The sequence below is a fragment of the Fragaria vesca genome, linkage group LG7 (genome assembly GCF_000184155.1).
Source record: "Fragaria vesca subsp. vesca linkage group LG7, FraVesHawaii_1.0, whole genome shotgun sequence".
In the NCBI taxonomy this organism is placed as follows: domain Eukaryota; kingdom Viridiplantae; phylum Streptophyta; class Magnoliopsida; order Rosales; family Rosaceae; genus Fragaria; species Fragaria vesca.
Genome location: NC_020497.1, coordinates 9367959 through 9393676, shown reverse-complemented (window position 1 = coordinate 9393676; position 25718 = coordinate 9367959). Strand labels below are relative to the sequence as shown.

General features: G+C 38.0%; 5 protein-coding genes and 1 pseudogene across 5 annotated transcripts in view; 1 reads left to right on the top strand and 5 right to left on the bottom strand.

Moving 5' to 3' along the window:
• Positions 1 to 186, bottom strand: part of LOC101312207 — a 5265-nt gene extending 5079 nt beyond the window's left edge. Inside the window, exon 1 of the mRNA XM_004308514.1 lies at positions 136 to 186. Within this exon, the coding sequence (XP_004308562.1) occupies positions 136 to 186 (51 nt within the window). The remainder of the gene's footprint in view (positions 1 to 135) is intronic.
• A 2070-nt stretch (positions 187 to 2256) lies between these two features.
• On the bottom strand, positions 2257 to 9287 carry LOC101291863 (calcium-dependent protein kinase 1-like). The gene is made up of 8 exons (XM_004307020.1): positions 8141 to 9287; positions 6400 to 6543; positions 6112 to 6264; positions 5325 to 5440; positions 4231 to 4398; positions 3768 to 3992; positions 2660 to 2772; positions 2257 to 2554 (listed from the first exon to the last, which is right to left on the bottom strand). The coding sequence occupies exons 1-7, from the start codon at positions 8913 to 8915 to the stop codon at positions 2665 to 2667; spliced, it is 1689 nt and encodes a 562-aa protein (XP_004307068.1). The 5' UTR covers positions 8916 to 9287; the 3' UTR covers positions 2257 to 2554; positions 2660 to 2664.
• Positions 9288 to 9827: 540 nt separating this feature from the next.
• LOC101291566 (ubiquinone biosynthesis protein COQ9, mitochondrial-like) lies at positions 9828 to 11692 on the bottom strand. Its single transcript, XM_004307019.1, has 2 exons — positions 11657 to 11692; positions 9828 to 11032 (listed from the first exon to the last, which is right to left on the bottom strand). The coding sequence occupies exon 2, from the start codon at positions 11004 to 11006 to the stop codon at positions 10140 to 10142; it is 867 nt and encodes a 288-aa protein (XP_004307067.1). The 5' UTR covers positions 11007 to 11032; positions 11657 to 11692; the 3' UTR covers positions 9828 to 10139.
• A 2011-nt stretch (positions 11693 to 13703) lies between these two features.
• On the bottom strand, positions 13704 to 15688 carry LOC101311920 (amidophosphoribosyltransferase 2, chloroplastic-like). Its single transcript, XM_004308513.1, has one exon. It carries the CDS (start codon positions 15686 to 15688, stop codon positions 13985 to 13987), a length of 1704 nt encoding a protein of 567 aa, XP_004308561.1. The 3' UTR covers positions 13704 to 13984.
• A 1824-nt stretch (positions 15689 to 17512) lies between these two features.
• Positions 17513 to 18237, bottom strand: LOC101291278 (annotated as a pseudogene).
• Positions 18238 to 19033: 796 nt separating this feature from the next.
• LOC101290987 (L-aminoadipate-semialdehyde dehydrogenase-phosphopantetheinyl transferase-like) lies at positions 19034 to 25371 on the top strand. Its single transcript, XM_004307018.1, has 8 exons — positions 19034 to 19170; positions 19256 to 19283; positions 21591 to 21751; positions 21909 to 22061; positions 22183 to 22315; positions 22758 to 23002; positions 23853 to 24024; positions 24720 to 25371. Exons 4-8 carry the CDS (start codon positions 21958 to 21960, stop codon positions 24912 to 24914), a joined length of 849 nt encoding a protein of 282 aa, XP_004307066.1. The 5' UTR covers positions 19034 to 19170; positions 19256 to 19283; positions 21591 to 21751; positions 21909 to 21957; the 3' UTR covers positions 24915 to 25371.
• The last annotated feature ends 347 nt before the right edge of the window (positions 25372 to 25718 follow it).

Below are 25718 nucleotides of genomic sequence, written 5' to 3'. Positions count from 1 at the left end.
GGCGTTTAGGGTTTTGAATATTTGAGAGAAACAGAACGATGCGATTAGGGTTTTTAATTCTGGGGGGAGACGAGAGGGGTCGATTTGATATCACCTGTGCCTTCAAAACACAATGTCGTCTTGGAAGTAAATCACCTGTGCCTGAGCCAAACCTGTGCCACCAACAAAAATTTGACACCTGTCCATCTACTTGACAGAAGATAACACCGTTAAATCAATTGTTTTCCAGCTATTTATGTTAATTAACAAAATAAATACAACTTATTTATTATTAATGTTTCACCGTAACTATTCCTCTCCCATGTTTCATCGTCAGATGCAGTTCTTCTTAACATTTTCTATCTTCTTCCCCTGAATCTTTATGATTTTACCCTAAATTCCATTAGATAACATCATAATATCATCTTTGTTGCCTTACCCATAGTTCCCTTTTCCAATTTAAGATTCAATCTGTATTTATTGTCAACCTCAATTATCAATCTACAAGAACCCGGCCATCTTGTTTTCTTTTCTGGAGAAGCAAATTGAGAAGAAGCCCGTTGGATTTTCAGATGTTTATTCAGTTCTTTCCTTTAACATAGTCAATCAATCATTGGCTTCTGTTACTGCTCATGATTGGGATTGAAATCAACCCAGAAAGTTCATCTTAATCTGGAACTGGGTTTTGAGGGAAATCTGGTGTACATCAATTTGGGATTATTTTCAGATTTAGTAAGATCGATTGATTGATGATCTCAATCCAACAATCTTGATGCGGATTTATCCGGTTGCAAACCCAATCCGAATTCGTGCTCGTCCTCTCTTTTGGCATCATCGGAGGACGAAAGTTTGATTGTGATGGGAGAAAATCTGTCTTCGATGGAGAAGCCAGTAATTATGGGATTGAATCACGATCGAGAACGAAAAAAGATAAAAATACTTTTCGAGATTAAAAAATAAGTGAGAGTTAACAGAGTTTTTGAGGTGAGAGGCAGCGATGACGTGTCAAATTTTCATTCGTGGCATAAGGTTCTTGGGCACAGCAGATTTGCTTCCCCATGGGTCGATTTGATATTTACTAGAACTATTTTACACGTGTCGGCTTTGGATATTTACCTGCTTAACTCTACGCACAACAACTGCAAAACGGTCTTATTTCCTAAAAAAAAATAAATAAATAAAACAGCGTTATACTTGCCAAAATCTCATCTCTATCTCTACTACTACAAAGCCATGAGTTCAAAAAATTATCAAATTATGTTTTGCCTAAAGTACCCTTAATGAATTAATTAAAACAACTGCATTAAAAAGTTAATATAAGAAATTGCAAAAAAGAAAATAAACAAAAAATAGAGAGATATTTGTAGAAAAACGTGAGTAGTAAGAAGTTAAGATTAATAATTTATGATTTTGTGAGTCCCGTGCAAATTACGAACAATATCACTACCCCTTCATTTCTTTTTCTCTTTTTGGAATGACCTTTATTTTATTTAGTAAATTATTATAAAGTTACCAACCAAATTTTAGTTTACAAATACATCCTCTACACATTACATTACTCATCTAAAGACAAAAATTAATAAATTAGGACAATTTAATGTCAGCATGTCATCTCACTAAAAAATAGGCATGGTTCTAACCAAAAAAACTAGGCAAGGTTATAAAAATGGATAGCCTCATATGGACTCTCTATCACTAATAATAAAAGAATAACTCATTTTAAGTTAATATTAGACCAGTAAACTTTCTATCAGACCAGTAAACTTTCAAATGTTTGAAAGAACCGGCATCTTAAGATTACAAGTTCATATCACATGCAATAAAGAGTGTTCCTTCTTCCATGCCTTAACAAAGCCAAATTTCAAGTGCGTTGCTTCGACAAAGTCTCACTTTGACTCGGCCAACAAGCTCATAATGTTTCAACTTTAGGTAGTGATATGCCACATGAGCCAATATCAAATTGTCTTGAATATTGATTCTCAAAAATAATAAGAGGGACGAGAGGCTTGATCTGGTTCGCAAGTAAGCTAAGTAACAGTCTTGATCCTCAACCACCTCAACATAATATAATTGTGTTATACAAGAAAAGCTCCAATTTCTTCACCAAAGAAACATCCGTTGTTAGTATCACCAAGACATCCTATAAATAACAGGCATATCAATTTAAGACTTAATCTTCAAGGAAACTATCTTTTCCTACTGTTAAAAATTATTAACGCATTTATTCTTATAGAATACATCATACATTAATGAAGGGCAGCTGAAAGTTTTACTAGTAAACACAATCCACCCGAAAAACGTCCGTACAAGACAAAACATATATATGAAAACCAGCTGAAAATGGAGATGTAGGTGTACAGCCCCTAACTGGAGTAGTTTAGAACTTGGGGTCCGTGTGTTGAAGGTATGGATATACTCATCACTGTTATAAAATAAAATAAAAGTGTACAATATAATAGTACATCAAAACTTTCTTCCCCACTGCATACAACACAGAAAGGGCTTCGAGATTTCAGCTGCAAAAGCCTTACACTATGGGATTCAATAAATTCAGAGATTATGACTGGAAGCTTTGCTGCAAATTGGAGGAGTAGTTAAGTACCTTTCTATGCAATCTTAAAAACTCGAAACAATGAGAAAGTAAGCTGAAAACCCTTTTGCTATATATGAAACTCAATACCATGCTTATCTGAATTTAATACTGAAACTACTTTGCAGGCCCTTCTTGCCCGGGCCAACAAAATTTCCTTTTTGCATCATGGCCACAAACTCATTGTAATCTATGCGTCCATCCTGCAATGATAAATTCACATGATTAAATCTCACATTATAGACAAGATCAAACGTTTTAGCTTCACCAAAGTATCACCTATGCACTAAGACAATGCTAAACAAATCCTTTCTTTTTCTATTGCCCCACCCCACCCATCCCATGAAGCCAGAGAGATTTAACTTGTCATCTCTCCGAAGTCAGTTATTTCAAATAGCCAACAGGCCACCATTTACCGGGTAAACAGATCGTATTTGCTTGTATTACATTCAGACCACATCATATGCCAGTTTACTTGACATTTAGACATTGGTATCACATGGTCCCTTTAGCGTTATCCAATGCTAGCTGCTATATCAACTTCCATATCAAATTATTTGAATATAGTACAAGAAAATGTGGTCTGTTTAGCATTACTCATGCAGTAAATATCTAATGAAAAATACAGTAAAGCAACAAATAAAAAGCACATAAAGAAACCACTCATTATTGGCATGAATACTCTTGACAAAAAAGCGAGATAGTGAAATTTTGCTGGACATTGAAATCATTTACTGTCTGAAATTAGTTACCGTGATCAACAAAGCCAAATTCCACATTTTTGCAAAGCTACACATGCGGTTAAAAGATCATACATGTAAATACTATTTATAGAATTTCAAGCATGTCTTTCCTAAACTGGCATAGACATTAAATTGGCATTGTTAATATAGTCCCATTTACTAAATGGTGCATTCTATTTGGAATATAACAAAAACAGACTTGATATGGAATTGTCATTGTAAAACATGTTATACCTCACCCAAATCTAAGCATGTATGGTAAAAGAACTTCCTACTGAAATAAGTTAAAAACACGTTATACCTTACCCTAACATATCTAAGCATATATGGTAAAAGATCTTCCTACTGAAATAAGTTTAAGTCACATTTTTCCTGTGCAAGGATTGCTTTTCGTCATACTACATACCATCCTAATGGGATAAAGATGCTGAATTATTAAAAATAGAATTACTTACATTATCCTGATCGACTTCACTTATCATTTCTTCGAGGCGAACATCCTCTACACCAAACTCCTCACAAGCTAGTTGAAGCTCATCTTGAGTAATGTAGCCACTTCCATCCTTATCAAAGTAGGAGAAAGCTGCAAACAGATGATCTTCTCTCTCAATTTTGTTTAAATGCAATGTGGCAGCAACAAACTCCCCATAATCAATAGTTCCGCTATTATCTACATCTGCCTGCATATCAGAGAATATGCGCTTAATGATCTTATAGCATCTAAGAAGAAAAGATAAAAGCGAACCATCTCAATTGCAATACCAAAACACGCAAACGCAAGTCTATGTTATTAAACCTACCTCATGTGTAATATTAACATAAACCATTTACACTTGTATGACAATTTTTCCACTTTTGACTGTATACAATGGCGATAAAATCATAATAGATGAGAAGGTTTCAACATCTGATACTTACTGCCTGCATCAGATCATAAATTTCTGACTCCTTGAGAGTAGCTCCAAATTTTTTCAGTCCCGCCTTAAGTTCTTCAAAAGTAATCTGGCCACTGCCATCAGTGTCTATCATCTTGAACATTTCTTTCAGGCCGGCTATTTCTTCTTCAGATAAGCTCTCAGCAATAACCTGCCAAAACAATTAAAACAAAAAAACTATCATCATTCTTCGATAAGCAAAATCCAAATATAATCACAAAGGATGACATCAAGGCATGAGCGAGAAGCACTATTTCAATGCTTAGGCAGTAAACCATCAGAACGAGTCTAGCTAGTAAGTCACTCACGACTCTTAGCGTGCTGTCTTCTTACTAACCTAGGTTATTATATCTATACCAAAATAATATACAATGACTGTCCTTTAGAGGATGTCATCCGTTTTCTTTCTTTTTTTGAAAAGTAAGGAACCGCATACCAACCAACTGGCAATACAACTCAATCACAGTAGTCGTACATCTTTTAAGATGCTTACAAATAATCAGCTCTATCAAAACTATTCAATCATCTAATCAGATGACTAAACAACTTTTTCTACACTATTTTTTTTTTTTATAAGAATGCTTCTTGAAGGATAACCTGACATATGGATGGTTTTAACCATCGCATTACAGGTCTGGGGTGAGGGCATTCTCATTTTCTTTTCTTTTCTTGAATAGGTGATGCCCTTTCTTGAAGGTCACTTTCTTTGTGAACACAAAGACTCACACAAACACCCAATTGTTCAGGGCCTTCACTCTGCCAAATCCCCTATTATAGCAGTTGATTCTTATTGAAGCCATTGTCTATTTGTTTTATGACAACAAAAAACCCAATAATATTTAGTTTGGATGACGTAATGAAGAGATAACTTTCAGTAGAGACCCAAAATTGTACTGTTGAAAGGGATTGCACGGTGTATGCCATATGCAATCCCACAACTATATGGAATCTGAGGGTTCACTGGGTTATATATCCCATGTACACACACACAGACGTATACACACACATATATGTATAGACACACAAACACACATATATGAAAGGTCTAATAAATGTGTGGCATGTCCAGATGCTTACCCTAAGAGCCATTTTCTTCAGCTTGTTCATAGCTGAAAATTGCTTTAACCGACTTAGAACTGCGGAATCAAGTGCCTTATCAGGAGCCACACCATCAACTTGCACCCAGGGGTGGCCTGCAAGCAATGAGAGTCACCCAATTAATGAAGATAATGCCATAATTAAAACCAAATTCTGATCAGGATTTATACATCCTGAAAAAGCTATCAATTACAGAAGCAATTTACTCAGGCTTTCCTTAGCGCTGTGTTTGGATGAAGTAATTTCAATTTCCATAGAAATTTCAAAATCATGGGAATTACAATTCCATGAATTTAAATTCTATTAATTGAGAATTCCATTGTTTGGATTTCATGATAGAGTTTTAAAATGACAAGAATTCGTATTCAAACTAACCTCAGTTAAGGGAATTGACAAGCGCACACATAGTGATTCTATACATTGCTTCTTAAGCATTAACACAAGCGCGCACACACAAGACAAATTGTTTTTACCAGGAAAAAAGAAAAGAAAAAATGATAAGACCACCCAATGAAAATGATGTGGCAAGAATAAATGGTCAAGCATGCTCCTAGAAAAGCTCATGTCATTTTCAATGAATCTCCAAATTATTAAATTCAATGGAGCTCGGGAAACTTCTATTAAAATGTGCATCTGTAAGATAGAGGTTCTAATTTTCTCACTACTCTAATAGAGAAACATTATATATCAGTTTTTACAACTAATAATCCTAAAAGAATGAATAAACAAAAAAAAAAACAAACAAAGCATAAGAAAAAAGACTCACACAAAACTTCATGCGCAGTCAGCCGTTTTTTAGGGTCTCGGACAAGCATTCTCCTAACTAAATCTTTGGCACCGTCAGAGATACTAGGCCAGGGATCTGATGAAAAGTCTAGCTCACCATGCAAGACCTGTTCAAATATTCCTTGCTCCGTTTCTGGTGGAATCAGATAAAGAAAAGAGCAAAAATTGGTAACTTCTTATATTAACAATCAGATCCTTACGGTGCGGAAAGAAAGCGCAAGAACAAGATCAGATATCAAAAAAATAGTAGCAAGTCAACAGTTCCCACCAGCCCAAAATGGAGGCACCCCACTTAACAAAATATAAAGAATCACTCCAGCGCTCCAAACATCTGCTTCGGGACCATAACGCTTTCGTAAGACTTCTGGAGCGACATAATATGGGCTTCCAACCACATCAGTAAACTTTTCTCCTGCAAAGAGACAGGCAAGTCTCCTTAATCTTCAAGTCTAGTCATATTACTTTGATGAGAAACAAAATAAAGCTCAATATGGAGTCAAAAAGCACAAGCAGCATGCTTTACTGTAACTAACCATAATCTGGAAACAAGAGCATTCAAAATATGAATATATGTATATTAGAAGTAGCAGTGCAGTAATATATTGTTCAATTTCCTATACTAATCATATATAATCCATTCTAGAAGCTAGTATTGCTCTGGTTCCTTTTTTGAATTTCAAATTGATGTATTATATTCTAAGACAACCACTATGGCACAGAAAGTTTTCATCACGAAATTTCATACTATAATTTTCAGCACCCACCAGATTTTAACCCCACAAGAAAATTTACATATGAAATACATTATAGGTCTCACATCTTATCCATAGTGAAAGAAGATCTTGTAGGTCAAATCCATTAATATGACGATTTGCAGGAAACTTCTAACATGTGACAGATCTTGTTTAGTCATTACATATAGAACATTTGGAACAGTTAACAACTAACAACTAATCCTGAATTAACATGCACTACAAAAAAGGATGAACTGATGAATAGAAAGTTAAGAAAGTTGATGGTTGAAACTTTTAATGAGTAAGCATGAAAGAAATGATGAATCTTGATACTTGGCACCAAAAGTTTGTCATCCTGCTCTCAGCTGAAGGTTTACATGCTATTGAATATAATGAAAAAGAAAAAAGAAGTTTGTATATGCTGGTGATGAATAAAAGTTGCAGCTCCTGGATTTTGAAGTACAATTTTATTTAAGAAGTGACACTTCATGGAGAAAAATTTGCTCAGGTTAGTTAAAAACCTCAGAAAGTTTCACATTTTTGGTATTATGATAGAATTATTTTTTTCCAAAACTGAGTCAAAAGGAGCTTTTGGTATTATGATTGATGATAACCTATCATTTTGAATCTAGAGATAAGCTCACAAGAAGATCACTCCAAATAATTCAAAAGTGTGATACAAAATCTCTTATCATAAAATGTAAGTATAAAATTATGTTACAGGGATTATTCTCTTTCTCTTTTGTAATATTTTGTGCATGTAACTGTGCACAAGATTTTACGTAACAGAAAATTTCCGATATTCGATCTTTGCCCGTCATGCCTATTTGAAGCCGGTTAAAATGGTAACCAGACTATTGTCCATAAAAGGAAAAAGTGAACCAGATTCTGCTTTAAATCGAGAATCCAGTCTTATAGTTAAGACTTTCACACCTACAATGACACTTCAAAATATTAATTCACCTTTACAAAAGCGAAACAAGATAACATATGGCCTTTGGTGGTCCAGTTAAGTATGAGGTTATGGCCAAAGCCTGGATGTGCAAAATGATTCCATCAGAGAGAGACATGCTACAAAAGCTTTATATAATGGTACAGAACAAATGAAAAGTTCCAGCAAAAGCATTAATTATTAGTATGTGATTGAACATCAAACACAGCCACTGTTGTAAGACTAGTGAGCGACAGACATAAGCATCAAAACTGAAACCGCATAAATGGTAAGAGTTGAATTTTAATGATAACAAAACCCCAGAATCAAAGATTCAGAATTACCTGGCTTCAAGAAAATGGATAATCCAAAATCAATAGTTTTAAGAAGTGCATCCTCCTCCTGACTGACAAAGAGAAAATTCTCGGGCTTAAGGTCTCGATGCATGACTCCTAAGGAATGGCAAGCTTCTACAACTCCAACTATAGTCCTAGTGAGCTCAGCTGCCTTTCTTTCTGTATAATGGCCACGCTGGATTATCCTATCGAAGAGCTCACCGCCTGCACATAATTCCATAACAACATGAACTGCAACAGCATCCTCATAAGCACCCTTTATGGATATAACATTAGGGTGGCCTGCCAGATGATGCATTATCTGAATTTCCCTCCTGACATCCTCCACATCATCCTCAGTTATCAACTTCCTTTTTGCAATCGACTTGCACGCATACTCTTTCCCTGTGGCCTTCTCGACACACAGAGTTGTTACTCCAAACTGCCCCTGTCCCAATCTCCTCCCCAAACTATAAAACTCCTTCAATTTGCCGGTCCTTGTTTGCAAGACTGAACCAGCACGAAGCCCTGCACTAGGGACCCTCTTCATCTGGGGGGGTTTGGAGGGTTTGGAGGGTTGTTTCGGCTCGGTCGTCTCAGGTTTTGGTATGGTGACCTGTTGGGGCGGCTTGTCTTGCACGGGAAGAGGCGACTCGGGTTCCCTGGGCTCATTGACTGTATGAACAGAGTTGTCATCTGGCAAAGGGGTTCGCCACATTGCAGCAGAAACTGATTGGAAGAAGCCATTCTTGGAAATGCTGGGTCCAACGCAAGTATTCCCCATATGAACCGATTCTTAAGATCTAATCTAAATGCATAAGATCCAACTCTCTCCCACTCCAGAGTCTAAGTTATTTACCAGTTATATATGGTGAATGATGAAAACAATCAAGTCAACTCAACTGGGAAAGTGAAGTAAAGTAGTTGAGCAAGCACAAAGACTGCATCAGTAATGTCAGAGACAAGAGTAAAGTAAGCACCCAATCTGGAAGTGGTAAGTGAGTTGCAAGAAACAAGACTGACCTTGGCTCTCTTGGATCACAGAGCGCGAGAGAGAGAGAGAGAGCGAGAGGAAAGCAAGAAGAAAAGGAAGAGTTCCACGGGTATCAGAGGAGTTGAACAATTCAGCAGAGAAGAGAGAGCAAAGACAAAGAGACAAAATTAGTTGGGGATAAAGCAGGCGAGAAGACAAGACCTCTATTAGGTAAGTAAACGCGTTGTCGCCGCTACTCCAATCACGACGGCTTTCTCTACTTTAGTTAGTTTTTTTTTTTTTTTTCCGATTTCGATTACATCACAGTAACAAATAAAACTACCACACACAAAAAGACGGTTGACTCTGAGGAATGCCAATTTGCAAGCCAATGAGAGTGGATTCTATTAAATCTATCTACACATCTTCACATGAAGATTCTATTCTAATGTTGAGTTAATTCTCGACAGGGTGATACTTGCCCTGTTTACATGTGTTCTTTATGGCGTATCCAAGTGCGTTGCTACACTGACGTTGTTATGACAATGCAGTTCCTAAAGTCGAGGAAAAAATTGGAAAGATTCATTCAGGAGCAGCTTTGTCAAACACACAGTATGCTTCACTCCATAACCAGGATGATACAGCAAAAGGATCAATCCAAGAAAATCAACCTTTGGAGTTTCGAACATGTTATAAATTGAGTTTATAGTTGTATAATGACTATAGTCATCTCAAAGACCATCACGTGGTAATAACCATTTCTCCCATGGAACTCGAACAACTTTATTTACACAACTCTATTCCTGTAAAAAAAACAAACTAGAATTGATCCAACTTTGCTTGTCTAAGGAGATCGGAAACTCCACAGACAAGTAAAATTATTATAACCTTAAAACTTAGTTACACTTGCAAACTTCAACAGACAAAGATATAGATATTGCGAAAGACTAACATACTTACACAACATCTCATCCAGCTCTACTGACCAGAAAAGAGAGAGCGCTGAGGATTGCAGTACAATTGTTTTTCCAACATTTACTTCTGAAAAACACTCTTCATAAATCCTTGCAAAGAGGTCCCCATCCCAGCACCAACGGCTTCTGCCAAGTATGTTGCCTCTTGAATGGTCTTCTTCAAGTCGAAAGAATCTTTCACCCGATCATCCAAAAATGCCCACGTATCACAAAAATTTGGGGAATTATCAGTAAGCATGTAAATCTCAGTTGTGGAGTATATTCCTCCAAGGACAGTCCGCTTCACATACCAATCAAAATCAGAGGTGATGTCGCCAGCACCATGCCATATCTCATCAACAAGCAGTGCCCTCTGCTTAAAACTTGTGGGAACATTCACTGGTTGTGCCTGGATACTAAGAGCTTGTGGCCATTTTGATATGTAGGGGGCCTGCATTTCCAAGCGAACTCTGACAAGCTTGGTGATACGCTCACTGGGTATCAAACTTCTCAACTCCTCTGTACTGGACTCAATTGTGTCACTGAGCCTCTGTAGGCAGTCATCCATGAAAAACTCAACAAGGGCAGCCTCTTTCCTCGGGAACGATCCCACAATTGACGGGGACACACCAACATCCCTAGCACCAGCAATCATAGCTGCTTCACTCCATCCCAACCTTATGACATGAGGAAGTGAGGCTTGGAGCACGTGAGCTTGCTCATCTTGGTATTCTACTCTTGGTCTCCGCATGTGATTGGCTGTCGATGACTTGGAATGTGTGTATGTAGGGTCTTGACTGACAAAGGGTTCAGAGTTGACAGTGGTGGAGAAGCGAGAACGGCTGATGAGGGACTGAAGAGGGCAAAGCCGAATAATACGGTTGCTGCTACTGTTACTTAAGGGTGCACCAAGGGAATGGAGAAGCCACTTTGCTGCTGATCTGTACATTTTGGCTCTTATTTGCCAGTGTGTGCCTAAAGAGCATAGAGAGGGTTTAGCAACTCATGATAATGGTGAATAGCTGGCTGACATATAACTAAAATAGGTTTATGGTTTATATCGTCTTCTCCTATGTAAATCTAATCGTCTCATCAGCGAGCATTTCATTTAAAGAAAAGTAGTAATGAATCGGGAAGGAAAAAATATACAGAGAAGTTTTGTCATAGCATCTGTATCAAATCATTGTTATTGAATTCAAAAAGAAGTGAGAAAAACAATGTGGCAATACCCTCATCTCCAAATGACAAAGCAACTGAAATTTTATGTACACATTTAGTTGTGATTTGGGGTTTTTGGTGTATGAATACATAGGCCTTTACTGCACTAATTTGGGATTAAACTCGGGTTCAATATAATTTTGTGTCTGATAAGAATGTATTGCAAGCAAGAGATTGCCAGAATGATTAATCCGAATCAAGTTACATAGAACAGCTTGAACTTTGAGAAACAGATAAAACCAGAAACCCTAAAACAAGAGTAAATAACAATACCAGAAAAGGGACGAATAACAGCCTAAAATTAGGGGAATCCAAAACTGAATAGAGTAGTAATAGCAGAAAATCAGAGAAGATAGAAAAGAAAGGATTGAGAAGACAAACCTGAGCTCACTTGGTTATTGCACTCAAAAGTGAGAGAGAGAGAGAGAGAGAGAGAGAGAGAGACAACAGACAAGAGAAGAGAGCGTTTCCTTCCTATATATGGCTGCGTTGCGCTCAACGTGTCTCTCTCTCTCAATGTCGGGTCGGGTCGGGTCTTCGGGTTATATCGCAGTCCTTTGAAATTCGGTACTTTAACTAGTGTTATTGCACATTTATGCCATGCCTTAATACATCATTGAATTGTGCATCTACGTTGTGCGCACGTAAAACACTCATCGTTGTAGTTATTTTTTTCTTTTTTAAATAAAACTTTATATAATAATAACCGACCATTACAATTATGAAAAATTTCGATGATAGACAATAAGTTCCCACATCCTCCTTACCCATAAACTTGTTATTACAATAACCATGAACCAAAATGATCCAAATGTAAACATACTTCAAACCCCATTCAAAAGTCTCGATACCTTATTACGGTTAACCTCAAGAAAAAACAACTCCACCAAACACTATACACTAAAATCGCCAGTATATAAGGGGAACCACAAATTACATTGACAACAACTAAAACAGAGACGTCAACACCAATACTCCATGGACATGACACTAACCATGGCCCAACCAAAACCACCAACAACACCGACCAAAACCAACACCCTCGCCCAAAAGGGATGACAAACAAACCACACCAGAACCAAACAAACAAACCTAAAAAAAACAAAAGAAAAAAGAAAAAACTACTGAACCAGACCTAGGCCCAACCCAAACCCACTGGGCCTCAACAGTTAGGCCACTCTGACACGACCCAAGGAAATTGTAGCATCATGGATGCATAGCAGCGACCTCGCTGCCGCCTCACCGATTAGACGTCTGTGCCGCAATAGGGGAGTAGCACACAACCCATCTTCCATGAATAGCAAACAAAACAAGGCAACGACGCCCAACCGTCACCCATCAGCCACACCATCAATCCAACGTACCACACCACTACTTGGCCCGGACTGCCTCTTCAATGTCGATGACCACCGGAGCAACAACCTCTGCAACTCAGATCACAGCAATTCTCAGTCCCCTCTCTCAGCCCACCACCACCGTCCTAATAGACCACCGCCTGGTTGCCGTTAGATCCCGTCCGACGATAGCGTCGGCAGACGCGCCGTAGGACGGAGGAGGGGAAACAACGTTTGAAGCCCTAGGGTTTACAGAGAGAAAAAGATAGGTATTTTGTCCTTCTCAAAAAAAAAACACAGTTAATTTTTTTTTTTTCGACTACACTAGTTAATTAGAAATATTGGCCAAAGCCTGAGTGTGTAAAATTTATGTTAACAAGTCAATGACATTCACTTTTCAAGTAATCTAAAGTTGACAGCATATTAAAATGTATAAATTCCAAATTTTGTATTTTACTTGCTTCTTATAATTTTTTTTTTAATCAAACAATACAAATTTCAGCTCCAATAGCAGTCTAAAGTAAAGCAGGATTAGAAAAGAAAATTTCTTTTTTGTTCCAAAGAACAAGCATAAGCTGCAAGCATATGTGCAGCAATATTCCCTCGACAGTTGACAGAGGCTACAACAAACTGGGCTCAAGTGAGCTCAGCTCTCTACTTCGGCCTCAACTCGAGACAAGTGAGAATTGAAATTGTCGCTGTGTTGCAAGAACATTTGATGTCGAGAACTACAAGAGGAAAATATATGCATACCAAGATCAATGCATAATGAATCAATTCTTCTGGTGTCTGCATCCTGTATGATAAGGATTCTTATAACATGATTTAGAAGCTACTTGCAACAATTAAGAAGAGAAGCATGGATCTCAGTGACACAACCTTGGAAACAAATAGACTTCGGAATCTTTTATGATTAACACAAAGAGTTTAACATGCCATTTTCCCCATCAACAAACTCACCTGCCTCTCGATACCTCTTGTTTTGAATACAATGTCTAGAGAGAAACAAAAGACTAATAAAAATCGACTGTGAAGTGATACGTAAGTTGATTAAGCATTTTCCTTTTGAAACTACCATTCAGGGTCATCATCATAAAAAAACAGTATAGTCCTTGAAGTGAAAAACATCAGCCAGCTTATGCACCAGAAGCTCTTATGAACTATTATGATGTCTGAATTCAGAAAATAACTACTGTATAACAACGTAGCAACTGTGTGACATCAAGAAAAATTTAATTCAGATGCAAAATTGAAAAGGGACCCTATGCTTCCTTTAGATCGAAGATATCACTCGCTGCTATACTTCCCTATGCTGCTGTGTTGAACCCAATAGCATCTATATCATCAACTGAAGCAATGGTGGGTGAGCAAACTTTCAAAGAACACTGCCATCAAATTCATTATCCCTCTCGTGTTTGTGAATCCGATTTGCTGGAATCCAAGCACCATCAATGGAATCAAAATTACCAGTCATTCCATCATCCACAAAATCACCAACCCGTTTCACTTTATCCTCCCTAGGTTCCACAGGGTAATTTCCAGTAAAGCAAGCATAACAAAAGTTGGGAGCCTGTGTTCCCAACATCCCCTGCAAGCTATCAAATGGCAGAAAAGCAAGTGAATCGCATCCGATGAACTCCCTAATCTCCTCAACTTTCATCCTGTTTGAAATCAACTCCTCAGAACTTGGGGTGTCGACACCATAATAACAGGAGCCTATAATTGGTGGGCTTGCAATCCTCATGTGAACTTCCTTAGCCCCTGCCTCCTTCAACAACCTAACAATCTTGGAAGACGTAGTTCCCCTCACAATGGAGTCATCCACTACCACAACCCTCTTACCCTCCAACACAGCCCTGACTGGAGAGAGCTTAAGCTTGACGCCAAAGTCCCTAATCTTCTGCGATGGCTCAATGAAGGTCCTTCCCACATAGTGAGACCTAATCAAACCCTGCTGAAAAGGCACACCAGCTTTGGCAGCATAACCAAGTGCAGCCACCACACCGGAATCAGGCACTGCTATGACAACATCACAGTCAACAGGGGCCTCAGTGGCGAGAATCTCACCAAACACACGACGAGACTCATACACAGAACGCCCAAAAACAACAGAATTGGGCAGGGAAAAGTATATGTGCTCAAATATACATTGCTTGGGTTCAGGATGAGCCATAAGACAAAGAGACTGAACCCCATCTTTGTCGACCACCACCACCTCTCCGGGATCCACCTCCCTCTCATAAGTAGCCTCAATCAAATCAAGCGCACAAGTCTCGGACGCGAAAACAACAGAACCATTGCTCCTCCTGCCCATAACCAAAGGGCGAAAGCCGTGCGGGTCCCGAACGGCAACAAGCTTGTGTTGGGTGACAAACACCATGGAATAAGCACCCTTAAGCTGCTCACACGCATCGACAATCCTCAAAAGAAAAGGCCTAGCTTTCGAAATGGCAATGAGATGAAGAACCACCTCGGTGTCGGAGCTGGTATTGAAGATAGAGCCGTTGTCCTCAAGCATAGCCCTGAGGGCGCCGTAATTGACCAAGTTGCCATTGTGGGCAACCCCGACAGAGCCGAAGCGATAGCCTGCAACAAAAGGCTGGACATTTTTAAGCATAGACTGACCGGCAGTGGAGTACCTGACGTGGCCGATAGCCAAGTCGCCAGGCAACTGGTCGAGCTTGGACTGATTGAAGACCTCAGAGACCAACCCAACACCGGTAATGGACTGGAGGAGGTTGTCGTGGACGCAGACAATGCCAGCGCCTTCCTGGCCGCGGTGCTGGAGGGCGTGGAGGGCCAGGTAGCAGAGGCGAGAGGCTTCAGGGTCGCCGTAGATGCCGACGACGCCGCACTCCTCGCGAGGCTTCTCATCGTCTTCGTATTCGAAGAAGGAGGAAATTGGGGTGTGGGAGTGGGCGGTGAAGGAGGAGGAGGAGGAGGAGAGGGAAAGGGAGGAGGGTTTAGTGAGGGTTTTGGGGAGGAAAGAGAAACAAGGAGGAGGAGGAGGAGGAGGGGTTGGGTGGCCCCTGGTGGGTCTGGAGACGGAGGAAGAGATGGGGGCGGTGGTGGCTGCCATTGCCATGGGAGAAGAGAAGCTACAAGTAAGTTGCGAGTACAAATTAAACAAAGGACATAGCCGAGCTCTAGGTTTTGTTGTCCAAGACTCACTCACGGCCTCACAAACAACATTCTGTATTCGTTATTCAACCACAAGCCTCAAATATTATTCTTCTTCTTTTGGTCATCTTTTCCACTACCAAAACAAATACAAACTCAAATGGAAAGCTAACTATGAATTGGATGGGATCGAGTAGATTTGGATTATATGCTTCTCTTTGGAGTCCCTCCATCGTGTGTTATCTATATATATATATATATCCTACTTCCTAATTCCTAAAGTTAACAAAAAACGACTTTAGTTGACTGCTTTGTCTTCTGAAAGCGAGTCCGAAAATCCTACGAGTCGAGAGAAGTGGCTAATAAGTAAAGGGATGACAATCCAGCTACCACAGCTTCAAGACAAGAAGGGATATACTAATACCTACCACAAGTCCACAACTAGATTCTGCAATGGATATTGATTCTTGTCCATGTTAATTACATGGTTTCGGAAATTAATATTTGATGTATTCCAAGTATTTCAGTCCACTATATCTGCTGTGGTGGCGCTCGTCTTAACAAGAGCACTAAAAAAAAAGAATATGTTCAAATGGCATAACATAACAAGAGCAACGTTGAGGTAAAGAATATCAGAAAATATCTTGTATAGCCACATAGATGCATCAATGCTCCAATTAAAAGTAAACCTGTGCTATGTAATAATAAGAGACAGTCAGACAGTTAGTTACTATTTCTAGAATAGAGTTCTAGCGTTACAAGCATACAATCGATTAAAACATTTCGTACAACCTTTGGCATGGACGGTCGTGCTGAAATGCTCAAATATCAGTCATTCGCAGTGATCATCAAGGCCAAATTTCCTTGATGGGTCGCAACAAATTTCCGGCACCGGATCTATTACATCAAGCTGAGGACCTTGTGAAAACTCAACATGTTTGGAGCTGTTGAGTTTCATTTCATGAATTGCTTTTTCTTTAGCAAAGGTTTCACACCGAACAACAATTGAAAATATCCTAGAAATCTAAAGCCTCAGAAGCTTTATACCCCTGCATAAACTGTCTTATGATCCCATTTTTCAATGTTGTTGTGACCAATAATATACTGGCCAAACAAAAAAACTCCTTAACCCTGTAGATATTGTCTGAACACCCTACATTAAAACATTTGCCAGACGGTCCATATACGCAAAAATACATAGAGAATTTAGGAAGTTTCTTTTATGTTCAAAGAACAAGCTCAGATGTAGAGAGGAAGAAAGAAGAGGGTCACATAAATGAACAGAAAGTTTGACAAGGAATGATGGAGAAGCCTAGGTAACTCAGGGGAATTGGTATTTGATTACAAGGGGGCCTAGGATGGTGTGCCTTTTGTTAATCTTGGTACCATGGATTTCATATGAAAAACGTTGCAATAAGCTCACATCGAAAAGAAAAAAAACGTTACAATAAGCTAAATTGATAATCCAGACAACACAACCATGACCACCGGACTTTTTCTACTTGGTGGAAGCTAACATCACCAGTCCGCCACTCCCACCACAAAACATGCAATCATAATCTTGTCAAACTGATAACTCAAATATTTTGACCCCCAAATCACATAAAAAATGGAGCACTATAGTCATCCCATAAATAACATAAATGAAAATCGAAATCCACATCCAACATGAAGGAATAAAAAGTTCTAATTGCATCAATAGCACAATACTTTCTTTTCTTAAAACATGTGAACCAGACAGTAAGCAAACTAATATTTCCTTATTATCCTCCCCCTACAAAAATCAGAGTAGTTTGACACCTGCTTCTACCACATTATCAATGACAGTTTTAACCTTACCATGATATTGCTGTTCTCTCTTCAAGTGGACTGATACAGCAGGGATATTCTTGAGCAGCAGGCGCTCTCCTAATATCTTCCCAATCTTCGCAGCAGCAGCAACATCCCGATGCTATTCCAGGCTCTCTCTCAAAGCCTTTTCTTGCGAGCTTGCAGAAGAGGCTACATTAGCAGTTGGTGAGTGGACTACCTGGGCACTTACATATTTATTTGTAAAGTGCATTTTTAGGACATGAGGCTTTAGAAACTTTGTAATAGTAGGTGGCCTGACTGGGGGAGGAACAACCATCTCTGTTTGCAAATAAACCACAAGTTCAAATTATATAACTTCACAAAATTTTATTTTCAAACGTTACATACACAAACATTACACGGACAGTGATATTCAGACATACAACAACTATCACACAGAATGCAAGAATTGAAAAGAGGAGCCAAAATATTACGTGTGGGAACCTATCTAGAATTAGACTAATATACTAGAATAAGAAAAGTGACGCAAACAGACAGTACCATTAGTCCCTCATAGAGAATTTCCATGATGCAGGATTACAAGCAAAGCCAACACCCAGAGGAAGGCTACTAAATGTGGCCAGCAATCGTTCTAAATTTGACTTTTTTTTTTTCTTTTTCTTTTGAAAAATATGCATATATGACATATATATATGAGCAAGGAAAAAGAATCTTATAACCTTTAACACATAAAAACAGCTGCAATTCGAACATTTGGTCCTTTTGTTTTTCACGAAAAATCATCATTGCTAACTTGTGAATTCATAATATTCTAATTACAACTATACATAAAAAGCTAACTATTTACTTCAATGTACCACTGTTTGATAGCCAGGAAAATAAAAACAAAGAAACAGTCAAACAGTAACTCGAATGACAGAGAAGAATTCCAGCTTGATTTGAGAAACTAACAGAGCCCATGTCTTGTATGGAATGGAAGGAAGCTGAAAGAATTAAAGAAAATAGGGATTTGTCAAAATTGGTTGAGTGCTCAAAGAGATGAATGAGAGGGGGTCCCTGAATTGAAGGAGGAAAGAATAGCTAACAAAAGGGGAAAAAAAAACCTGAAACTCAAGTTGTGAGATACATTTGGAGTGATGATTACCTAGGGCACTACTACTAGCGTACCAATTTGGTATGAAGTGATAACAATGAGGCAAGAAAAGATGTTATCAAGTTTACAATTAACAGCTTAAGGAGGAGGAGACCCAGAATCAAATACCCAACAGACTACACTAGGGAGTGAGAGTAGGGACCCTAGTAATAGCAGCAGAGAAAAGAAAGATTGAAAATCACAAACCTGATCGAGGAGAAGTGAGAACTGCGGGGTACGCTTGTTTGTTTTATTTATTTATTCCAAAACGGGTCGGGTCGGGTCAGGTCACCTGGACCCCAAGTACTGTGTAGTGGTATAAAGAGGATAACAGCTGCAGCCGCTTCCTTTTCTTTTTTCACCGATACAATAACTGACCAAATCATTGCTCCCATCAGCCTTCGATCAACAAACGCCGATCAGAGTAAGGCGAAATTGGAGAGGTTACTGATGCTGAGCGAGTTGTGTGATTGACAAGTAAATTTTGAGCTCTTAAAGTTAAGAACCTGCATACATTTGGTTTTTGTTTTGTTTACTTTTAATTCAGTTGGTTCCTCATCGTTAGTTTTCTTTTCATGTCAGCTTCTCATCTTTGGGAGTTTCAGATAAGGTATTGTTTTCAGTTGCTTAATTACTTTATTTTGTTTCTCAGATATGATGTTAGAATTATGGATTTTCTGGTGAGATGCTTTTCTGGTTTTTTCTTCTCTGTAGTATGAAATAGATCTCCAGTTTGTTATATGTGGGGATTAGTCTCATTTTTTCATCTAGTTTCCTTTAAATAGAGTTGTCATGATTCTAAAATTTCAAACACATGTAGGTCATGTTTATAGAATAAGAGAATAGAAGTTGGCATGTTATTTTCAGGTTTTTTTTTTTTTTAGTTTTTACCATTTGCTGTTTGATTGTATTGATAGTTGCTGATTTACTTTAACTGTGTTTTGGAAATATTATTTAGGAAAGAGATAAAGCAGTGATATGAAACAAAGTTAAATTATTGATGTAAAATCAAGTAACTGGTGTCTGTTTAGAAGAGCAGGCATTGATGTATGTGCTATGCATATATTATCTTCTTCTTAAGAAATCCAAAGTAATCTTAAAGATTTAAAGAATAAAAACCGTATTATCATACTATGATTGAAATTTTCAACTTTGATCATACCAATATTATCATACTATGATCGAACTTAAAGACGACATTGATGTCTTCTGGGTTACTGTTGAGATAAAGCAGCTACCTTTATTCTCTCTATATATGAATCTCATTCTTTTCTGTAAACCTCCGTGTGGAGATGGCTTCATTCCGTGGTACATCATTTCTTTTAGTTATAACACATTTGTGGTTAAACGCTAACGTAAATGAAATGTTTGTGATTAATCTTACGTCTGATTCACATTTTTTGTTCCTTATTCCAAGTACCTCCATTTTACTTCAGAAGGTGTTCAGACAGATTCTGTGTTCTTCTGTGCTAAGTTATATATGCTCATACTTGGGCCTCGTTTGGTTGATGGAAAGGAAATTGGTTCCTTGGTCTTTCCCATGTACATGGGAAAGTAAATTTCCCTCTAGTTTCCCTACGAGATGTTTGGGAACGTCGGGAAAGTAACTAGGAAATGTATTTTACTTTCCTTTTTAATGTTTGGTTTATGCATGGATAGGAAAGCAAGTAACATTGATTTACCAATTATATCCTTAGTAATAAAATATATAATATTTAAGATTCTGAAGTTTTGTGGATAATTTGGTAATAACATCCATTAAAACAATATATAAAAGATGCAATTAATGTTGGGAAAGTATGAGGGAAATTGAATCCCATGGTATGTGGGAGGATCCAATTTCCCATCTATTTTCCCATATTGCAGTAAAGTCTTTCCTTTCCTTATGTGTGCCAAACAAAGGAAAGGAACAACTTTCCCTTCTCAACCTTTCTAATCCATGAACCAAACGAGGCCTTGAGCCGTCCTTTATTCAAGTGCTATTCAATACAAATACAATTATGTGTTTTATTCCTTCAGATATTTATATTTCTCCATAGCCATCTATTACGACAATACTGTAGTTCGTTTAGTATTGGGGAATATGTCAAAGCTAATTTGGCTGAGTTGGAGGCTTGGAGCAATGGTGCAATAAAGCAACAAATGACTGTATTTTGAAACTATTTCCCCCTTGCCTTTTTATATTTTTAACTCTTGCCTGAATTAACAAATATGCACTACGCAGTTATTCCCACAATATCATTTTGGTTTGGTGGAGAATCTGTATGGTTTTATTTTCTATATTATCTTAGAGTAGCCGACCTCTATGCTCTAATGTGTGGCCTCTTTGGGAGACTACTTTATAAAATTAAATACAGGTAAAAAGAAATTATGTGTATCCATTCAATTCACGTTAATATGAAAACAGATTGGTTTTAGGAGCCCATTGTGCAGCTATATAGTATCTGTTTTGCTAATTTGAACAAGATTCCAGAGCTCTTCAATTGGTAGGAAGCAGTGACTCTAAAGATAAGCTCACCCTTACTGGAGCAGGCTAAAATTATTACATCTGTGTCTATAAAGGCTGTAAACTTTCTTCTGAAAGCATAATTCTTAAAGTGAATTCATTGCAGAGTCTTGGGAGGCTAACAGGTACCGATAATTTGCTGATATGAATTTTCGTTCTTCTTAGTAGAATCTAGGATCTTTTTACATTTTACATATTGAGAAATTCATTTCTTACATATTTCAAAATATGTAAGAAAATAATAGATAGTATCTTTGTATGAATATAACTGGTTTCCATGTCATTTAGTAATAATGGAAGTGCCAAACCATATGGACTGGAAAGGATTTTCGAGAGGGAATCTGTGAACTGGCTACATGTTCATTAGACACCATTGCATGACTGAAACTTTTTTTTTTGTCTTGGCTGCAGAAGTTGCTCAACCTTTGCAAAGTTATCCTGCAAACCCACAGTAGTATTAAGAAGAATCACATGATATTTGACTGGCAAGGGAAACAAGAGCACTCAATGAAGGCAATGATAATGTGAACTGGGATGTTACTCTGATCGTAAACTTCGTTAACCTAAAAACAGTAATTTTTAACCAAATTGTTATTTATACTACACTGGAGATCTTTTGTTTTTTTTCTTTTTTTGTTTTTTTTCCAGTTCACATCAGTCGTAATGTGCTTGAGCGAACCTATATTTTTTTGTTCTAAACATATATCACAATCTATGTTATCATACCAGTGAACCTGACAAGTCCCATGGCAAAGCGCGGGGACTATTTCTAGTTAGAATGGAGAGGTGGGTTGTGGACATATCGGAGTGGGACCCATCTCCCGAAGACCTGACCTTTTCCCTCTCTCTTCTTCCTCCTTCCGACCAATCCTCTGTCACCAGGTGCTCACAAGCTTTCTACTTTCCACTTGAGCTTCCGATCATCAAAAACTCTGGTGTTTGAATTGTGTATTTTCAATGTGTTTAGAAGAATTTCTGACTTAATTTGCTCTGTCATGGGTAGATTTGTGCGTGTGGAAGACAGGAAACGGGCGCTTGTGAGCCGGTTGCTTCAGTATGCTCTTGTACTCGAGGTCCTCGCAATTCCATATCATCAACTTGTCATTAATCGCACCTTGGAAGGCAAACCGTATCTGGTATCCCCCTAAACAGTTCCTTGCAAATTTGTTATTGGGATTTGCTTCATTGGACAAATATTTTTTGGTTCAACGCAAGAATGCCAATGATGCAATGTGTATGATTTCCTTTCCTAAATATACTATGCTAAAAACCAGATAAAAAGCAACACAATATAACATTATGACAAAAACAAGGAACAAGTTCTGCAATAATATCTGTTTGTTCGTTATGCGATTTCACAATTTGAACATGTCATGAATCCATTCCATGTCCTCACAAAACTCCCAAAAGGGTCTAATTCTACATTATATTTAAGTCCTTTGGAAAATCGAGCACCTCTGGAGATCATTTGATTTGGTTGTGTGTCGGCATTACATAATTTTAACTTATTTGTATTTTCCTTGCACACAGACAACAGTAACTTATTCACTTTTCCATGTATGATGTGTTCTTTTTCAGGAATGTGGGGATATCTGTTTGGATTTTCCCAATTTCAATTTCAATGTCTCGCATCATGGTGACTATGTGGCTATAGCATCTGAACCTTTATGCCTTGTGGGGGTTGACATTGTCTCCATAGTCATTCCTCAGGCTGAGACAGTTCCAGAATTCCTTCAAAGCTTCTCCTCCTACTTTTCAAGTTTTGAATGGCATAACATTTGCACTGCTGGCACAACCCATGATATGCTGATCGAGTTTTACAGGTACCCTAGTTCTTCGTCTATTAGTTGAACCATCTTAAATTGCCCAGTTTAAATTAACTCGATGGGTATTAAATCCTCTCCTGACATCCTGTGGACATTCATACCATATTACTTTTTGTATTGTATGGTTTCTTATAGGTTCTTATTCTTCATTCTAGAATTAAAAGCGTAGAAGAGAATACTTGGGTATTAAATCCTCTCCTGACATTCGTACCATATTACTTTTTGTATGGTAAAGTTTCTTATAGGTTCTTATTCGTCATTCTAGAATTGAAAGCGTAGAAGTGTATTCTTGTCTTACAAACCTGGTTACCACTGCATAATAGCTGGTAGAAAAAGAAATGGTAGTGGTAGGTCTTGTAGAAAGACTATTTCATACTCTATCTACCATAACCTGGTATCCATAAGTTCATAGTGATAAAACTTCTATAGCCTACTCTGCACATCTAACCATTGTTGCGAAAATGAAACAAAAACCATTGTCTTGCCAAGCTTTCAATTAGTGTTTAGGAGTTTCTCTGTTTATCTCTTTTAGGTATAGCTTTCTTGGAAAAAGAAATGTTTGGTCAAGCTCACTGACCTATTCAAGTACAGACTTTCAATAAAAGTTTTTGTTTTGTTTTGTTTTGGTGGATTTTAATACAAGTCTTTTTGTTTGTATGTTGGAATTCAGGTGATTAATTATCTTATTGTTAATGAGAGATAGTTCATGCCTTGGGTCTTAAACAAGTGTAAATGTAAAGGAACACAATAAGTTTCAAGCTGAGGTGCAGCAGAGATGCAAATATTTTTCATTTTTTGGACAATAGTTGTGGTTTTGATCAGTAAACAATGTTAAAATATTGTGCAGATATTGGTGTCTGAAAGAAGCTTTTGTCAAAGCAACTGGAAGTGGACTGGTGGACAATTTGTACAAAGTGGAATTTCATCACAGTTGCTGGGAAAACATTTCTGTTAACATTGAGGGGAAGGCTACGAGGGAATGGCGGTTTTGGCTTCTTGAGTTGGGAAAGAATCATTTGGTAGGTCCTTTGTTTTTTTTTTTTTGTCCTTTCCCTTTAATTTGTTCTGTTTTCATACTAAATGTCTTGTCCTTGCATTTTTATTTTCCCTTTACTATAATTCGTGTATATAACTGCACAGCCATATTTCCAAACAAAAATAAGAAGAGGCAAGGTTAGTGCCTAGGTAGTAATTGCTCAACATTCTTTCTGTAATGAGGGAGACGACCATTGATGAAGATTTTAATAAATACAACTTGGAAACTCAAGACTATTAAGACAAAAGTAGAGTCAAAATGAAAAAAGACAAGACACCATCCAGCATTAGTATGGATTAGGAGACCAAACCAGGATAGTGCTCTTGGCCACAACTGAGTAGCCTCAGGTTTGTGTCTAGGTAGTCTGGGACTTGAAAAGACTGAAATTTTATCTTAGGCCCTATGTTGAAGGTTGGCTGCAAGACAGCTTGTAGCTCATCAACTGAATTTGCATCTGTTGTCTGCCACTAGTTCAGAAGCAAACTATGGATTGGTCTGAGTTTAAATAACGCCTTGATCAGCCTAGAATTCCGAAATCAACTATACCTTTTAATTCCTTGCATTGACCAAAGGTTTAGGAATATCCAAATTATAAGTTGGTGGTGTAATAACAGATAACCTCCAAGTTATTGTGCATGAGGCAATTATTTTTCATCCTAGTTTTCCATAAAATTACAGGTATCGGTTGCAAGGGGTCATCCAAAATTAGCTTCTGCGAGTTACAAGAGAACATTAAGACAAACAGAGTTTGATGAAAAGGAATATCTTGCAGCTCTTCATCTTCCAAATGTAGGATTTGTCTCAAGAACTGTAGAACAACTAATTTCCAGTTTCACACAAAGAACCAGTACAGCACACCGAGAAGTTTATTAATGATGTCGCTGTAATGATATGAAGATCTAACAGCAGCAGTACTTTTAACAAAAATTTAGGGTGATGCTATTAACACACCCACACACCCCATCTATTTTCTTATTCACACATTTCAATTTTATTTATAAACTTACCACTTAAAATTGTTTCATGATTGGCTCTCATCATAGATGTGATGTGTTAATAGCAAAAATGAGTGTTTAATGAAAAAAAATCTTACGTGCGGCAATCACACCACCGGACTGTGTGACCACCCAATTAACAAGGGGCATGTGTGCTTCTTTTTTGTTGATGTCAGCTCTGCTGAAAAGAAAGAGAAAAGGAGATCGGATTCCTACCCCTTTTGATCAAACCAAACTAGAATGCCGAAACCCAACCCATCCCATCGCTCTCCTCCGGCCATCTTGCCTTCAACCACGACCAGACCTTCTCTGCTGCCGCATGTATGCTCCGGCTTCCACATCTATAGTGTTGCGTCCACGCGAAGACCACGACCAGACCTCCTTCTCTTGCCCTAATTTCTCATAATAAATGGACCCAAGAAGAATTGAAAAGCAAATTGACCAGGTTTTTCTGTTGACTGGGTACATCGGCCGCCGACGACACAAACTCCGGCCATTAGGTGGACTGTGGGATCTGAGAGACTGTTGGGGTTTCTCTGTTCTTTGAAATCAGATTTCAATTTGGGTGAAAAGAAAAACAGAGAGAGATATGTGTTTGGTTTTTCAGTGGATAAGGGAGAGGCCTGGGATTTTGATCGGAGATCTACTTCTTTCCGATTTCTTTTTTTCTCTTTCTTCCAGG

Coding starts and splice junctions, on each gene's coding strand:
- LOC101291863 (XM_004307020.1), bottom strand. CDS start 8,915: ATGGGGAATACTTGCGTTGGACCCAGCATTTCCAAGAATGGCTTCTTC. Junction 6,265..6,399: donor GGTGCCTCCATTTTGGGCTG/GTGGGAACTGTT, acceptor TGATTCCACCAG/AAACGGAGCAAGGAATATTT. Junction 2,773..3,767: donor GTGAAGTCGATCAGGATAAT/GTAAGTAATTCT, acceptor TTATCATTGCAG/GATGGACGCATAGATTACAA.
- LOC101290987 (XM_004307018.1), top strand. CDS start 21,958: ATGGAGAGGTGGGTTGTGGACATATCGGAGTGGGACCCATCTCCCGAA. Junction 22,316..22,757: donor TGGAAGGCAAACCGTATCTG/GTATCCCCCTAA, acceptor GTTCTTTTTCAG/GAATGTGGGGATATCTGTTT. Junction 24,025..24,719: donor AGTTGGGAAAGAATCATTTG/GTAGGTCCTTTG, acceptor ATAAAATTACAG/GTATCGGTTGCAAGGGGTCA.
- LOC101311920 (XM_004308513.1), bottom strand. CDS start 15,688: ATGGCAGCCACCACCGCCCCCATCTCTTCCTCCGTCTCCAGACCCACC.
- LOC101291566 (XM_004307019.1), bottom strand. CDS start 11,006: ATGTACAGATCAGCAGCAAAGTGGCTTCTCCATTCCCTTGGTGCACCC.